Source organism: Hydra viridissima, unplaced genomic scaffold, assembly GCF_058129835.1.
Source record: "Hydra viridissima isolate aposymbiotic clone 2 unplaced genomic scaffold, HvirCarnegie_v1 scaffold_13, whole genome shotgun sequence".
Taxonomy (NCBI): domain Eukaryota; kingdom Metazoa; phylum Cnidaria; class Hydrozoa; order Anthoathecata; family Hydridae; genus Hydra; species Hydra viridissima.
Window position 1 is genome coordinate 6,421,878 of NW_028324312.1, and position 18,951 is coordinate 6,440,828.

At 28.8% G+C, this 18,951-nt stretch overlaps 1 protein-coding gene across 5 annotated transcripts; it reads left to right on the plus strand.

Annotated features, from left to right (window-relative positions):
* The first annotated feature begins 5,671 nt into the window (after positions 1-5,671).
* On the plus strand, positions 5,672-11,225 carry LOC145194965 (uncharacterized). Of its 5 annotated transcripts, none has more exons than XM_090070560.1 (5): positions 5,672-5,719; positions 5,797-6,366; positions 9,755-9,885; positions 9,996-10,124; positions 10,337-11,225. In XM_090070560.1, exons 2-5 carry the CDS (start codon positions 6,306-6,308, stop codon positions 10,538-10,540), a joined length of 525 nt encoding a protein of 174 aa, XP_089926686.1. In that variant the 5' UTR covers positions 5,672-5,719; positions 5,797-6,305; the 3' UTR covers positions 10,541-11,225. The 5 variants fall into 5 exon arrangements, with proteins under 5 accessions (XP_089926686.1, XP_089926689.1, XP_089926688.1 ...); XM_090070563.1 differs by lacking the exon at positions 5,672-5,719 and adding an exon at positions 8,637-8,763 and having other exon boundaries at positions 6,296-6,366; XM_090070562.1 differs by lacking the exons at positions 5,672-5,719; positions 5,797-6,366 and adding exons at positions 7,140-8,471; positions 8,637-8,763.
* Positions 11,226-18,951: the final 7,726 nt, after the last annotated feature.

Here is an 18,951-nt window from a genome sequence, read left to right on the forward strand (position 1 = left end):
TTCTATACGTGTAATATGTTTTTGTATATGTAATATGTCTATATACAGCTATTCACGAAAGTTTAAACGATTGCAGAATTTTTATCAAGTATGTTCGGTTTTTGTTTAATAAAGAAAAACTGTAAAATGATATCGACTTCATTTTTTTTATTTATTAAAGAAAAAGTAATTAGCTTTAAAATGAATATGAACATGTTATAAAAATTTTAATATTTAGTTAGAAAAAAGCTATTACAAAAAATCTTATAGGAAAAATAAGAAACACAAAAGTTTAAACGAATTGCAACATTCGAACAAAAAATGAAAAAAAAAGCCAAATTAATATTTGAAGTGTCCTCCTTTGTTTTTATAGCAAAGATAAACTCGTTTATGCATTGGTTCAACTAATTTCATGCACATCACGCAAGGTACCTTCAGCCAGTACTCATTCAAAAGTTGCTTTAAATGCTGAGTTGATTGAATTTCATGGTATGTCAGTTGATTGTCGATCCAAGACCAAATATTTTCGATTGGGTTGAGATCTGGTGATCTAGAGCACCAGGGCATCACATTGAACTTTTTTTTCAAAAAATATTCTTTGATTGAGTGTGCTGTATGAGGTGAAGCCCCGTCTTGTTGAAAGATGAATTGCTTGCTTCTGCCATACAAGTGTCTGATTGATGGAACTAAACACGTTTCCAATGTGTTCTTGTAGGTGTATTGAGTAATTCGGCCTTCATACAGCTGACAGAAGCCTATACCTTTGTGAGAAAAACATCCCCAGATGCCAACCGAACCTCCACCGCCTTGTCGACGATGTTGCAAAAACCTGTCTGAATATTTCTCGCAATTGAACCTGTCTGAATATTTCACGCAATTGAAATTAATTTGAAATTCACAATATTTTAAGTTGATTTTTAATGAATTAAAAGCTGCCTGATGATGTTGTAAAGAATTTTTTGATTGAAAAACTACTCAATTGTTTGCTAATTATTGATAAATTCGCTGCGAAAAAAAATTTCGCAGCGGATTTATCAATTAATTAGCAAATAATTGATCCTAAATAAAATCGTTTAAACTTTTGTGAAACCTCTTAATTTGTATCACCTACCTTTTAATGAAATTTCTGAGTAAACGGTAATGAGTCAAAACCTCCTTTTTTTTATTCTATTAACAAATAACCTATTTACCAAATTGGAAAAATAATTATTTTGATATCTATTTCCGTTAGATTTTTATTCAAGAAAAACCGAAGATTAGATTTGAAAATTCTGCCATTGTTTAAACTTTCGTGAATAGCTGTATATTCTCTCTTAGCTTAGCCAAACCTCATTCAGTTCGGAAAAACATTTAGTTCGGAAACACTGCTAAAACTAATGAGTAGAAAGTCACCTTACTAACATCTACTGTCGCCATTAAGTTGTGGGCACCATAGTGGCGGTAAGTGGGCAGCTCCAGGCAGGTCTCCTCATCTATCATGTGCTCCAAGGCATCCTTCACCTCGATGTGCCTGGCAACTGTCTCGTCTTCCTCATTGTCAGTCTTACGATCAGGGTTAGGTACCAAAAGTGAACAAAAATCAGTAGATAAGGTCCAGAACTAACAGCAGGCAAACCTGCTTGAAATGTTGTTCCCACATCTTAAAATCAAAAACACAATCTCAAAAATATGTCTGCAAGCAAGTCAAAAAATTTTTTTTCCCCAACCATCCGTTTTAAGAGCATAAATGCTCCATTTTTGTTCCCTGTGTTTGATAATGACGTAAAAAAAGCATATCACTAAAACTCTTTCGTCAGTATTCTATTCTTCATGGTTTAAACAATCAAAAACTGTTTTAGACTTCACCGGTGGATAATGATAAATTTTCTTACACTCAGCAGCTTATCTTCTCTTCCTCCTGAAAGGAATATTGAAAGGTCTTGTGTGATTGGTTTAGGTGATCTAACAGAAGTTGTCCATCCCAGTGAATAGTTAGTTTTCTCCTCGGTGATTCCTTTTTTAAGATTGCCCGTTTCTTATCTCAGTTTATTTCTTATCGCATTTTATTCCTTTTGTCAGTTTATTATTTGCCTCAGTTTATTTCATATCTTAAAACCAATTTAAATCGATATAATCAATGAAAGTCTTTAAAGTTTATTTATATTACAAAATACCGATTTAAACATATCTAAACTTTAAATTTTTGCTGTGGCCCTGAATTCTACTTTTTTATAACATTGTACTAGATATATACTCAAAACTATATTTGCTTGGAATAGAGTAAAAATATATCACTAATTTTTTTTTTATTAGAAATTTTACTTTATAAAGAACAACGGGAGTTAGGAGGAAGAGCTTGTTGTCATACTCTCGACCACCTTTACAATTTTACATGCAATAAATGAGATTTTAAAGTCCACTTTTAACTTGCTTTTTTAACTTGTTCGCATTAAATATAGTAGTTTTTAATTGGAAAACAAATAACATTCAGAAACGACTATAAAAATTTTGAAGATAAGGAAAGGATGTATGACTGAATGAAGATCTAAAATGCTTCAAAAATTTGCAGAAACAATTGATGTTATCGGCTGATCACACTTATTTAAAATGGATAGAAGTAATCGATAGCATAAAAACTGAGTGCCTCATGAGTTGAATTCAAACAATGAAAAATTTAATGTTGTATATTTGTTGGTATATGGAGTATAGTTTATTATGTGCTGAAGAAACCTAGTGAAACTGCAATGGGGAAACTTTAATAGCAACAAATGATAAAATTGTGCTGAGTACTCAAACAAAAATACCAAATTTACGACTCGAGACAGAATCAGATAGCTTTCCATTTTAGGTACGCAGAATTGGTTGCTGACTGGCTACCTTTTTCATCTCATAAATAATAACAAACAGAATAATGAAATGGACCTATAGTAGAATTGATAAAAGACTTATAACATTTTTAAGATTTTAGTTTTGACTTTGCTAATACAATTACAGATGGGGTGTGATACACGCTTAAGTAACAAATAGACAATAGTAGAGGATTTTTATTTAGATCACAGCTATTCTCCCGCGCTCATCGGGGTAAGCGCTTAGAAGACTTACATTTAGATTGGGACACTCAAGTCCCTGTTCTAAATGTTAAGTCTTCTAAGTGCTAACATTAAGTTCAATAATTTCTAAAAATAGAAAAACCTTCATACTTATTTTGATGTCATTTATGTTGAAAGGAAAAATTGCTTTATCATGAAGAAAATTTACAGAAGATTAGAGAACGGAAATAATCTTGAAGTATAAGTACCGGTTGCATTCTATAATTTATGTAGCTATGAAGGTAGGCATCTAATAATGCGTGGCTTGGGAAAATATCATGATTCAATGAGAGAGAGCTAAAACTTCGAGAAGCCTTCTAATGCAAACTTTCACATAAAAATACAATCACCACCAAGTTCTGTTGTATTTCACAACAAATTGTGCATTTATTTCGAGGTTTACCTTAATACTCCATGAAGGGCTCGTGGTGCATGAATTGGTGTTAAGTAATAGTTTTTTTATCAACTTAATTAAGCTTGTTATAGCAATTAATCGTTTTATTACATTTTTTTATGCTTTACAACTAAAAATTTGGTTTTAATCCTTACTCATGTAGTTAACCAACTCAAACTTCGTTTCACCCACTCAACGACATCGTATCATCTGAAAAATAAAGATAAATTTACTTAACACATTTTGTATCTATAGTGCAGTTTAGTTAACTTTAAGACGTTCTTACCAGAATCAGAAGTGTATTGCACAACTGGCTTTTTCGAGAGGCTGCATATAATGAGTGTTATTCAGTGGAATGAGGATAAAAATTATTTGTAAATCTTCACTAAATGAATTTGTATCCGATTTTCATGTTTATATAATAACTGGTATTTTAGTATTATTATCCGTCAGCCACTGGTCAAAAGCGTTGCATAAATATTCATGGAGAACATTTTTTGATCCTCTTTCCGCCAAAACATTTGAAATGTTTTGGGTAAAAATTGAAACCCGGACTCATTGAAGTTAAAATTGCGCTTCGTTTATATAGGATATCTAGTCTTTCTTCGCCAAGTAGCTTTTGATGTCCACAAAACTGCTGTTTAGATAATGAAAGGTTAATAGATATAATTTTATTCGTCTTTAGTTTGATTATTCAAATAAAATATTTCAAATTTAAATAATAGCTGTAAGTTTAAAGTAGGTACCTACCAAGTATTAAATGTAAAATTGGTTTTAAAACTTCTTAAGAAAGTCTGAAAACCTTTTAAGTCTGAAAATAGAAAATAAACATGTATAATATAATTAATCAAAAAATAAAAAAGATTATTTCTATACGACGACAACTATTTAATAATTTAATGTAAAAATAAATCATAGCTATTCAATTATATGCTCTAATTCTTTCTTTAATTAATCTTAAAACAAAAAAAGTATTGTATAATAATTTATAAAAAAATGGCAATTATCAACGGCAGCGACCTCTAGCAAACTGGTGTGGCAAAGACTAGAAAAAACTTAACTGCTTATTACGAGGCTACTTTTAAATAAAATTGAGCCATACGAGTATTTACTTGTGTCACAGTTCATATTTTACAATAAGGACAAAAAAGTCAATTTTTTTAAAAACATTTTTGATGGAGATTACTAGCAAGGGGGTTATATTGCTTCCAGAGTTCGCCATCACCACCCCACACCTTCCCTATTAAATTCATCCACTATTTATATGTTTATAAGATATTCCTGTATCCTAACAACACCCTAAAAAATAAAAAAATAAATTAGATTGTAAACGAAATGTTTTTTGAGTGGATTATCCGAAAGCTTTTCAAAAATTTGTCATTAAGATTTAAGGATTTTTTAGGACAGTTTTTTTCCCTAAAATTGTGTTCTATTATTTTTAAAGTTACAACAGTCAAATTTTCGTCAGTTATAAAAAAAAACATCAAAGTTTTTTTTAGATACGATTTCTGAACTTTCCAGCAATTAGTTTTTGCTTTGAATGTTTTTAATTGACCGAATGACGAAGACATAGGTTGCATGGCGAACACTGGGTGTTTTATTATTATTATAAAATCATTATTATTATTAGTCCATTTATATTACATTAGTCCATTTATATTATTATTATAGAATTATTATTATTAGTCCATATATATTATTATTATAGAATTATTATTATTAGTCCACATATATTATTATTATAGAACTATTATTATTAGTCCATATATATTATTATTATAGAATTATTATTATTAGTCCATTTATATTACAAAATACCGATTCACTTTAAAAAAAGTGGATTGGTATTTTGTAATATAAATGGACTTTAAAGACTTTCACTTTAAAAAAAGTAATTGTCCGATTAGTCTAGTTTTTTTAACATTGAGACAAAGGTATGAGCATTTATTTATAAAGCATTTTTTTATTGTATTATTGATTTGCTATAAGGTTTTGTGCTTAAAGGAAATTGTTTTCGTAGAATTTAGAAAGCTGGAGTTATGCAGGTGCCAGGGGGGATGAATGGAAGCTTTAGCTACCGTAACATACTCTTTTTTAAAAGTATGTTAATTGTTGTGTTGACCTTTCAATTCATATTTTACTTCGATTATAAAGTTTTATAATGTGCAAAATTCGGAACCGGTTGATAAGCTGTTCTTATTAATGAATGAGGTTGATATATTCAACAAGCATTATTACAATAATGCGTGCATGAGAAGGAAGAGAGAGCGAAAGAGAAGTTAGTCATTCATAACCAAGCCTTGCTTTATATAGTTTTTGTTTGTCACACTTTTCTATTTGATCATTATATTTTAGAAATACTGTAAACATTTGAGGAAAAATATCAATATTTAAAAGACCAAAAATAACAAGCTAAAGACGTGCTTCTTAACTTGTAGAAAAGTGTTCACGTGTTTACTTATATTTCCCAACTCTTAAAACAAATTAGAGTAAGACAAATATCACTTGTAATTTAGTTGTTTGCTTTTTGGTTGGTTTGTATAAGGTTAGTCAGCTAAGTTTGTGTTATATAAGTTAAACTAATGGCTTAAACTTTAATATGAAAGGGCAATCCGTAAAAAAAAAATTAAATAAATTATTGAGAAGAAACACAGCAAAGGCGGTCTTTTCGCTTCTAATGATGACGATTGCACCGCAAAATAAAAGCGTGAACGGTGGTCGGAAAAGGCATAGTTTATCAAAAAGTGACCCCTTGTCCTTGGGTTTATTTAATACCACAGAACTGTTTTATTTTAACGACTGATACTATTACATTGCACAGGAGTTTTTTTTGTTATCTTTTTTTGGATTGATTGCAAAGTTGTATGGTGCGAAGAAACAACGAACTTTTAAACACGAAAGTGCTACCAGAAAGAAAAAAAAAAGGTAGCTAATCATTGCATTTCATTGCCAAATATAATAATTTCATTTAAGCTAAATATATAAGGCTTTTTTCTTTCTAAAAAACAAAAAATATTTACTTTGCTCATAATGACGCTTGTTTATTGTTAGGTTCATAATAGCGGAAAACGTTGCATTTAAAAAGCGTCCTGTTGCGTAGTGCGTGTCCTTTGAGCAAATATATTATCTTAAATATAAGCAGAATCAGTATGTTCTTCAATTTTAATTAAAAAGAATTACAGAAAATTTTCAAAAATTGATTTTAGTATCATCCATAAACTGCATTCTCTTTATTCATTTAACCTGTTGTTGAAATGGCGTAAAAGATTTTTTGACAATCGGTATCTAAGATACCAAAGCTTTCGAAACGAAGTTGCCATTACGTTACAAAAACCGTTACGTTAAAAAAAAAATATATCATGAGCGTAAAATGACGTAAGTTAATAGATTTAAAAAAGTAAAATAATTAACTAATAGCGAAGCCTTTTATATCATCAAGTTTTGGTTTTATGTTTACTCTGCAAAAACTAATAATATCATTTATTTATTTTTGACAAAAGGGTTTATAAGATTTGTTTGAAATGTCACGTTTAGAAGAATTGCAGAGTTCATTTAACACTTTCTGTGATATTTACTTAGGCATTTTTCTCACGTTTTTACCAGCTATAAACGTTTATATATACATACTTTGCTAATTTGTAAAATAAACCGCGAAGGAAATTTGTTTTCATGATTAAATCTGTTTCTTTTCTATGATACTTTGAATGAATGTTTTATTAATTGGGTCTGACATTTTAGAGTCTGACCATTCATGGCCGTGTAGTTATGCAAAAAAGGCAATGCGCGAATTTTTAATTTGTTTTTTGCTAGTCTTCCTGGTTAAGAATTAATAACGGAAGTTATAAAACAAGTTTGTTTATAAAAAAAAAATGTCAACTGTGAATTTCTTTAAAGATAAGAAAAGTATTAAATGTGTCGCCGACAAGAATTAATTGGGTGCACATCATAAAAGTCTTACACGACTGTTTAGAAGGAATATGCTGTGAACATTTGTGTGTTTAGAAGGAATGTGAACATTTGTGTATTTACTTTGCGTCACCACATCAAAAAAAGTTAAGTACTTGAAGGAAAAAAAAATTGTTAAGTGGAAAAGTAATCCAAACCTCATGGAGGCGCTGCTTTATTAAGCAAGAGGGAGAAAGAAACACACTTAATCCTGCTTTCTATGTCGTCGAAGACAAATATACAAACATAACGTTCTGCATGTGCACTTGAAGCCGCATGTTTTGTGAACGCAAAAAAGAGTTTTTTTAAGTTCTATTTACGTGTGAAACCTTAAAGAATAAAAAACAGTTATTTAAACAACACCATAATGGCGACGCAAACGATTAGTGTCTTAAAAGTTGAATAAAACTAGATCGATTTCTTGACCGTTGAGATCAATTTTACCATGTAAAATACTGGAGAGAAGTAATCCTCAACATTTGAGATTTGAGAAATGAATATAGCTTTAATGTTGAATTGCAACTCTTAGTATAATGAAGAAATCATCCTTACATTTTGATTCTTTGACAGAATAGAGCTAATGTTAGAAGGTTTTAAATAAAGTTTTAGCGCATGAAGCTTAAGCTGGTTTTACATTTTAAAGATGTCTCAGGATTTCTTAAGTCATTCCGATAGGTTTATCGAATTTGAATGCCTCTTAAAAAAAGGTGCACTTGAACTTATTGCTATTTTTTAGTTTAAAAATAATTTGGGACAAACGAGTTATTTAGTCACTTTTAGTTTAAAATAAATAATGTTAAAAATTAATATCTGAACACCTTTTTATCACTACACTTTTTAAACCAAACCTCTAGAATTACAACTTACATTTTTACTTTTCTTATAATACATTGCAGAGATTTGTACATCGTTTTAGCAACAAAATAATTTATGAAGAAAGCCAGGAATAAACAAAGTCAACAATTTAGAAATAATCTGACAAATGTTTGTATTACACAGTTATATTATATAATTTATTTGTGCCAATTTTGGACAACTCAGAAATCTCAGGATAACTTTGGAGATATAGTCATTAAATACAGAAGGTCAATTTATATTTTTCCTTTTCAGTTAAAAATTAACTGGATGCAAAAAATGAATGTAAGAGGCATGACGACAAAATAAGTTATCACTGTGTGAAAAAAACCTCAAATCACATTGGATCGTATAGTTTTGATATCTTTAGAAAATAAATAATCTTCTTGTTATAGCTAATGAAATCGCTGTTATTAGCACTGTAGTGGTGGTTTTGGTGGTGGAGTTGGAATTGTAGCTAGTAAAAGGGTAACAAGAAAATTAATAATTTGGCAAGAAGGACTAAATTTTGATAAATCAGAGGTGAAATTTTGTTTACAAGTGAATTCTTTGTAAATCATTTTCCATTATTAAAGCGGTGTTTTTTTTATTTGTATTTGTATTTACCGTATTTTTATTGTGAGTAAAAGTGATAAAATTTATAGATAGTAAAAGATGTACCAGGGGGTTATAGTTTGTTGCGTTTTTTTGCTGACACTTTTATTAGGATGAGGAAAAGGGGGGTTGTAAATTTAATTGTTTTGATTAGTTTACCTTCTTTTTAAAAAAGTCCTAAATTTTCTCAAACTTGGTTTAACATTTATATATATATATATATATATATATATATATATATATATATATATATATATATATATATATATATATATATATATATATATATATATAATAATAATAATAATAATAATAATAATAATAATAATAATAATAATAATAATAATAATAATAATAATAATAATAATAATAATAATGATAACAATAATAATAAGAACAATAATAATAAGAACAATAAAAAAAAAAAAAAAAAAATAATAATAATAAAAATTTTTATTTAAAAAGCTTTTTTTAAACTATAATTGGTGTGGAAATTTTGATCGGCTGAACATTGAGCTTACCAAATTAAAAAATTTACAATAAGCTTAAGAATTTCCTTATATAGATTATATCTCGGTAAAATCACATCGAAAGTCGATCATTTTATTTTTAAAATGATCGACTGGTATAAGTTGACATTGAAATCGACAGGTTTAAACTTTAAAAAAGCAAATTATTCCTCAGATGCAAGCAACTTTGTGCACTGAATTTGTGAACTTTACGCCCACGAAAAGTTCGGAAATAGGATGTGTATTGTCTATTGACGCCTTTATGACGTAACAAACTGATTCAATACAGAATCACTTACCTCCTGAAACAATTCATTAAATTTAAAATTTAAAGAATAATTGATTGTTTGTGCAATTCAGTTTAGTTTGATATAAATATATACAAATATATATATATGCACCACCATTAGATTGTAAAATGATGGATAAAATCATGTGCTCATGCATGTCCATAAAATGGCGAAAAAGTTTTTCTTGGAGCAAGAAATCGGTGATGCTTATTCTGATCACTTTTGCTTTAATTGACAAGGCGTCTTCTCAGGTAACTTTTAATGGTACCAAGATACAAACCTTTATTCGTGTCTTAACACCCCCGATAAAGACCGTTTTTTTACTTTTTGTTATTATAAAAGAATATTGAATTTATTTTAGCATTCATGTCAAAGTAAATCCGATTGCTTGTTGAACGAGTGCTGTGTAGCACAACAGCATGGACAGGTTGGTAAATGTGAAAAAATGCTGTCTCTGAACGCTCAATGCTTTCAGCAATACGATATTAAGGTACGAAAGAGTTTTTTAAATTTAATATCATGCGATTGCAAAACTATTTATTACATTATGTAACAACTGAGTGGGTGGAAAGAACATAAAACCAGGGCATCAAATTTACATTTGAAGTTTGTTTCAAGCTTTAAATACTCTATAATAAATTCATAATATAGGTTATTACATATTATAGCTCATTATGCATTATAGCTTATTACATTTTATAGTTTATTTTTTTGGGCGGCGGTGGAATTGGTACAAACAAGTGTGGATGTCAATCTGGCTTAGTTTGCACAAGATTGGAGCGGAATAATTGGAAACAAAAAGTTCTCGAATGGTCTGAAGAGGAGAGACAGAAAAAGACAAAATATAAATTTAGATGCCGGCCAATTCCAGACGAAGCGGATGAGTTAACGGAGCATAAAAGATAAAAGCAATTAAAATGAGAAGAGTCAATACGCATGTTATCATTGCAACGGTATTTTTACAATAAGTAACAAAGAATCGAAGATATAAGATTTTAGGAGTTTTTTTGCAAGCAATAAGAGAACTGTTGCATAATAAACATTCAACACTTGAAATCACCAAAGTTGACATTTGAGCACAAAAAATCGAAAATGAGATTTTTTTTTTTAAAAAAAATGAAAAGAAAATTCATAAATCATGTAATAAAATCAAATGCCTTTTGGGACGTCGAGAAATTATTTATTGAATTACAGAAGAAGGTACCGAATAAGTTACGGACGAAGATAGGGAGTTATGTAGGGTATAAAGTTCATGCAAGTGAGTAGTTAAAAAGAAAATGAAAAATTGGTTATCTAAACATCTAGGTGGGAGTTTTGCGGATGACTTTTATGTTTGTTTTTTTGTAAAAAACGAAAATATAGCTACCATTGTGGCATATAAATCTAGATAAATCTAAAAATAGCAAAAGTTTATTTTATTATTAGTATGGAATATTTGTGCGTTTACCATAAAAAAATCTTTTTATGGGTTGCAATTATTACCTTTAATGTAATGTTTTATTTATTTAGCGCAATTTTATTTGTAAAATTCTTAGCTTTAAAAATGAAATTTAAAAAAAAACAACCTGAGAACGAACGTGAGTTAACAAAATATACACGATTTTTTGTTTTTATATGCCCATCTCCTGACTGTAACATAAAACTTTTGCTTCAGTTGTTTGTTAGAAAGATTAACATATAATAATTCGGGTCCTCAAAGTTGAATAGGGCGGCATTTTATTTCTTGATAAACAATTTTGTTATTGTAAAACTTAACTCTTGTGAAATAAGCTTCAAAGTTGTCAGTTATACGACTATACATTATTTTAGAGAAATATCTTTTAGTTTTAAAATTGGGACTGAGAGTATTTACAAAAAACTGAACTTATTTTTGAAATTTCTAACAACAGTTAATTCGCACGTGTTGTCGGTCACACATGAAAACTATAGCACGAGTGTATCTGCACGATTCACACCCAGTTATTATTTCTTTTAAAGGGAATTAAAAGCGCCCAAGATTTGTCTAAGCGTGCTGCTTTTCGCTAAACAATAATTATCCAGCGTTAAAAACTTGACGCGGTGTTTTTTTAAAGACGCTTCCTTGTTATATTTTTAAAAAAATATAACTTTGACTGTTCTTTGTTTTTTTTTTTTTTTTTTTTTTTTTTTTTTCATTTTAAACTTCAAGAAACTTGTTTAATTTTAGTCTTATTATAAATTGATTTAGGATCCTTTTGATGTTAATGAACAGAAGTTTGCGTGATGAAAAGCAGTTTTTTTATTTTACAAAAGCGATAAAACGAAGCAATCATACTTTTGAAAAGTAAAACAATCTCTACAAATGAAAGAAAATAGTAACTGTTTTCTTATGTAATTTTATTTGAAAAAAATTTATAGTAGCCGAAGATGTTATTTTTTTTAAAAAAAAAAAGCTTCAAAAAAATATAAGTCAAGTTAGTTTTTAGTAAGGATTGAACGTGAAAATTGAAAAAATAAATCCAATATAAGTAAGATATAATAAAGTCGAACTTTCCAATAAATTGTTTCAAAACATATTTACATTATTAAGTTTAAAGATTTAGATTTCGAATACTACAACGAAACTAAAATATATTTACATTTATTATTGTTAAAAGTTCAAACTTCAAATATCAGTATTTTTAGTGGAACCTAAAGATTTTATAACATAACTAATCATATAATCATAACTAATTTGTTGCTAAATTATCTAATTTTAAATATATAAATGTATGAAAAATATGAAAATAGTTGTTAGTAAACACTTTAATGTAAATTCAGAGTGAATGAAAATTAATAGTAACAACTGCTTTGTAATTGAAGAGATTTTTAATAAATTGAACTTTGACCTCCAAGTTAAATTGTATATAAATGTTTATGCATGAATGAGTGTATTTGAGCATATGCATGCATGTTAAACATTACATATATACAAATGGTACTAGTCAGTTTTAAGATATTTTTCGAGAAACTATTAAGAAACATTCAGAGCAAATTGGCTTTAATCTCGAAGCTTTTAAAGAAAAAGAAGATAAAAGATTATTTAAAACAAGAGGTATTTCTTTGCAAATGTAAATAAATAAAAAAAAAGAGGGGTGAGTGGGGGTGTGGTTCATAAACACTAACACACTTTCCAACCCATTATGAAGTAAATTTATGTTATATAAGCTAATAAAAGATAAAAAAAAACACGAGAATTGGATATTTAACCAATAGCAGAAATTGCTTTAGACTGATGAATCACAGCTCCATATACTTAGATTGAAGCGACAAATTTTTTCTTTTTTAACGCATGGAAGAACGAAGATTGCATGGATGTATTGATCCAACAAACAGACATGAAGGTGAATCAGCCATAACTTGAGGTTGTTTTGAAACAATCAGGTTTTAAAGGAGTTCTAATGAAAGATGGACATGATAGAATTGAGGGAACTCTAAGGAAAGATGGATATCACGACATTTTACAAGTGCACTGTCGTCAGGAAAACATTCATTTGGGGCAAGAATATTTATTTCAGAAAAATAACAGCTCTAAGTTGTTTAGAGAAAATTCACACGAACAAGAAAGATACTGTTCTAAAAAAAATTCACGTAAAAAAGAAAAAATAATAACGTTTAATTACATAGAAAAGTTGTCTCAATTGCTTGATTTAAATCCCTTAAATCCTTAAAATTGCTTGATTTAAATGCTCTGCCTCTGTACATATGGGGGGTACTAACTATATATGGAGGTACCAATTAGGGTACTACAGCATAAACCCCTTTCACTTTATCATTTATTGTTTAAATTATATTTATTACGACCATGGCTATTTCAATGGGTGATATTTATTTCATGCTGTTTTAGGAGTTTTATTTATATAAATGTTATCATTTACTTTATTATAAATCATTTGTATATTGTAAACAATTGTTTCTTTTTCTTATTTTTTTAGAAAACTAAAATATTTCTCACGTCTATTCGCAACTTACAGACTCGTTTTTAGTAAGGCGATCCGTTTAAGGTTACGGGGCAATATAGGGGAACATGGGGCAAGATTACGAACGTTTTGAAAAGCACTTATATCTTATTCAATAACTGTTTCAATAAGTAAAACTTTATCAAAAAGTGGAAAAAAAATTATTATGCGTCCCATATGTATAAAAAAAAACCATATAAAAATTAAAGATAGCCTGGAAAAAACTCATTAACCAAAGTATTTTAAAAAAGTATTTTAAAATACTTTTTAAAGTATTTTAAAAAAAGTAAATTCCATTACACCATTACCTTCTCAAATAACACGATATCATAAATTCTTATTAATAAGATACGTAATACAAACGGTTATGTAATTTTTTAAACAATTTAACTATATATTTATATAGGGCTATGCAAAAAAAAGTCTACTAATCAGTTTATAGCAAGTTCCAACACAACAAAATAAAGCAAATGCAAAACAAAATATTTTAATGCATAATAAAGTAATATAATAATGACTAAGCTAAACAAAAGTTATTACAGTATAGGTTTATGGTAAAACATGTACTTTGGCGAAAGGACAAACGAGTCATCTTGCCCCGTTCATCTTGCCCCTAGGCTACTTAATCTTTAAAATGACTCAGAACTCTACATAAATAAGTCATCATAACTTAATACTACTTGTGTGGCTTACAAACTGAACAAACTGAATGAGGAATTCTTGCTTACCTTTGGCTGGTGATGTAATGATGAAATAAATCAAAAACAAGTGGATAATTTTTTTTTTCCTTTAATATAGGAAAAATCTTTTTAATAATTATCTTTGATTACGAAAATAATATTTATAAAGAAAGCATTAGGACTTAATCTCTTAAACCTATGACTAAAAATACTTATCAAAAAGATTTACAATGGTTTTTTCGTCTGCTCGTATTTTTATATGGAAAATTTGTCCTCACATTATGGTCAAAGATGTTGCAAAAGATGACTTATATCTTCAACCTAAAAATTAAACGCAGCTAGTCAACTTACTGGGGTAAGTTGACTAGCTGCGTTTAACTTTGGAATTTTCCACCAGAAATTTCCAAAATTCACATGGAACCTTCCCACTTAACTAATTCATCTTTCAGTGTAGTATCAGGGCTATATACGCATGCGCATAGAAGTTATAGCGATTTTTGTGTTTTTTTACTAATTTTGTAATTTTTGTAACTAAATTACTTTTTCAATTTTAAAAAGCAATAGCATTAGCTACAAATAAACTCGAATAGATTTAGGTATTGTATGGTTCACTCTAACCAGTCACATTTTGTGTTTCTCAATATTTCGTGATTTTGGGGATTTATAAGCCATTTTGTGAGCAATAGGATTTTGAGGTTAGTTGGCACAATGATCGCGGGGCTAGTTGGCAATATGTGCCAATTTACAACTCTTCGCATTAGCCGTAAATTCAATTAAGTTATATAACACTACAGATCTACAGACATGCGAAATTATAAAGAAAAGTAGACAAGCCTGTAAATTCTAAAAATGTTACAAAAAATGCTGTTGATGCTATTTTTATAGACGGAAAGTCTATTCGATTGACTTAATGGCAATAAAAGTTAATGTCAAAAAATATGGTTGGATAATAATCATCAAGACTTTTCATATAAAAGATGCGGTTGAAATATATGCTTAATGTTGCTAAACTTGTCTCTTTTTATATGGTGTGCCAACTTACCCTGAGAGTATAGGCAGCTTACCCATATTTTTTTCTTTTTTGGAGGCCCTTTTTGGGCCACCAATTAGTTTTTTTTAATGTTTGACACTTGAACATGCTTGCCAAATTCATATTTTTTTGAACTGCAAGTTGATATCCTCAAGAAAGTTCACCCAGAAATGCACAGAGCTCAAAAACTAAAACTGCAGCCAACTAGCCCCGTTCTCCCCTATTACTCGACATAATTGTTATGCACTACACAATGTAATTATCATATTATCTTTCATATTATTAGGTTGGAATGCAAAGAAACGAATGAAACGTGGACAGCTTTTTTGCGAAGCTGAATTGTAAAAAATGCACCTCTGATGTATCGCCGTTAATATAAATTTACAGAACTTCAATTGAGTTAATCAAATTGACATTTCAATGGAAATATAATACTTATCCATAATTTAAGAAAAGGAATCGAGGAATTTTGCAAGTAAATTCCGTATGATAAGACATTGAAATTGAAAATTCACTCATCCACAAGGATTTATCAAATAGATCTTTAAAAATAGATCAAATAGATATTTAATTTTTTTTTTTTTTTGTGTAACTTTGAATATTATATAATTTTAATAAATAATATACCACTTGATGTAAATTACCTGTATAATGAATATTTTTGACACCGGTTTACCACATCAGAAATTATTGATAAAGTATATAGTGAGGCATCAGTATTTTTTAATTTTTAACAAATAAAGTAATAAATCAAAATTTATGTATTTATATATTAATTTAAAAGAAAACTTATGTATTTAAACATAAAAAGCTAGAAAATTCTAGAACGAAACTTTGCGATACGTCGGATTTCTAATATCATTTTGTTTCAACCCTTTAAGGACATTGCGTAGAATGGTTAATTAAGACCGTCAAACTTATTTTTACAACAAAATTTAAATATCTAAATTATGTGTGAATATACATTGCTTTCAAAACAAATAGGTGCAGTAAAGTATTTAGTTCATTTTTCTTTTCAATCATCATAAAACAGTCGCCATATTTGCTAATGATCAAGTTATTATTTTTTTTATTGCACGATAGGAAAACTATTTCTCTACAACTAACATGCCAATAACAAGTTCACTCTATGTTACTTCATCTACTAATTTAGTTTTATCAAAGGAATTACGTTCTACTTTTTTCTCAACCCAACTGTTATTCGTAATTATTTTGTTAATTCATCTGTTAGTTAGACAATTTCATGTAAAAGTTTGCATGAAATTGCTTATGATGACCATTTTAGTGACATTTAAAGCCTTTTTAACTATTTTGATAAGATCTAAAAGTTAAGATACACAGAAAAAGATCGAAAAGCAGTAAGTGAAGCAACAAAGTGGCAAATAAAAGGATGGCTCCATGATCAGTAACAGAGGAATAGCAAAAAATTAAAAAATTCACAGAATTGCGTAAAAAAAAACAACCAAAAAACTACGGAACGTGAACTTAGCAACATATTCAATAAAAACCGTGAAAACTGTCTTTCTTCAAATACAGTTAGATACATTTTACTTAAGAAATATATTGGTGTTTATGCAGCTATTAGAAAACCCATGTTGATAGCCAGAGATTGGCTCACAAGATTAAAGTGTTGTAAGAAGAAAATTGGGTTCTGTGGAAAAGTGAAAGCAAGTAACTTTAAGAGGCGAAAGTTACTTTGAAGTAATGAACAGAAAAAGTCCTTGTTAAAAGATTTAATTCTGAAAAGTATAGCAATCGCTGTATAGTTCCGAGGTTGCAAGGCGGCGGTGGGAATGTTGGTACTCAATCAGCCAACATACCTATATTGAGACGCTAAAAAACTGGATGGTTCCATCAATAGACATGCTGATTGATCGAAATGAATGGTGGCATTTTCAACAAATACACACACACACACACACACACACACACACACACACACACACACACACACACACACACACACACACACACACACACACACACACACACACACACACACACACACACACACACACATATATATATATATATATATATATATATATATATATATATATATATATATATATATATATATATATATATATATATAAACAGTGCTTTCAAAAAAAAAATAGGCACTTAACACTTTTGTTACTTAAAGTTTATTTAAAGTATCATAAAGTGGAAGCTAAAGAAGATATTGAACTAATTTTTTTTGAACTTGGGAAAAAAATTTTTGTTAAACAAATCCTGCATCTTCGAAGATAAACTAAAACATACAACTATATACAAAAACTTTATTAAGCATAATAACAAAACCTATCATTAAAAAAAACTGTTTTATATCAAAGTTGTTTGCAAGCTACACATTTTGAATTGATTTAATAAGAATGTTGCAATTTTTGGTTGGAACTCTTCTCAACAAAATAGGGACGCCTGCCCAAACAGCTCGTAAAGTCAAAACACGGATGAAAGAAAACAAAGTAGATTTATTGCCCTGGCCAGCTCCATCACCAGATTTTAATCCAATCAAATCTATTTGGGGTTGGATCAACAGTCAAAGTCCAAATAAGATCCATAAATAAGATCCATAAATAGCCAAAAGAAAGAACTCAATCCCATTTGGAGATGATTTCCAACCGAAATTTACAACAATTTTGTTAAATCAATTCAAAAAAGCACGTGGGAAATATTTTAAATACTAGTTTAGTCTTTGCTGTGCCAACTTTGATATAGCGCAGTTTTTTTATTGATAAGTTTTGTTATTATGATTGATGACGTTTTTTAAATGTAATTTTTATGTTTTATATATAATAATATGTTTTATACATAATTGTATGTTTTAGTATGTCATCCAAGATACAAGATTTGTTTAACAAATATATTTCTCGCAAATGAAAAAAGGTTTGTTCAATATTTTCTTTAGCTTCTATTTTATGATTTAAGTAAGCTTTAAGCAACAAAATCGTAATGTACGTAATTTTTTTTGAAAGTGCTGTATACTTATCATACCAAAAACTTTGCTGTTTTAAACGCATACAGAGTTTTAACAATTGAAATTTCGATTTATCTTAAAGGAATGGTATTGAAGTTGGTAATTTATTCGTAATGAAAACCAAAAAACCATAAGCCGATGTTTTGTTTACAGCGTACAGGTAAAAGGACCTCAGAATGCAGTGGGACCTCAGAATGTCAGGTTTGAATTAAACCAACATAGAACTCGATTTTTTTAATTAAATTCTAAAAGCGTTGAATAATCTAATTAAAGAATATAATGTTAAGTCATAAACAAAAAAATATTACACATAATCCTTACAAAATAATCTAAATTACGAAGACGTTGAAAATAGTCTATAAGCAATAAACTTATTTTTTTAAAATAATTTTAAATAATTCAATCCCTTCTAAAAATAAGTTTGCAGAACCTTATCAGAAATGTTGCCTTAAGACTCCAAAAACAATGCTAAAAAGATGCGTGCGCAGAATAAATACAATTTTTTTAAAATCACTTTTTTCAATACCTAGCATTTTGAGGCGCTGCACCTAACGTTTTGAGGTACCAAATCAAAAACTATATAACAAACTTTAGTTATTACTTTTTATTATTTTTTTTTTATAACATTAACCAACTTAAAAAAAATGTAATGAACAAAAAATACAAAAATA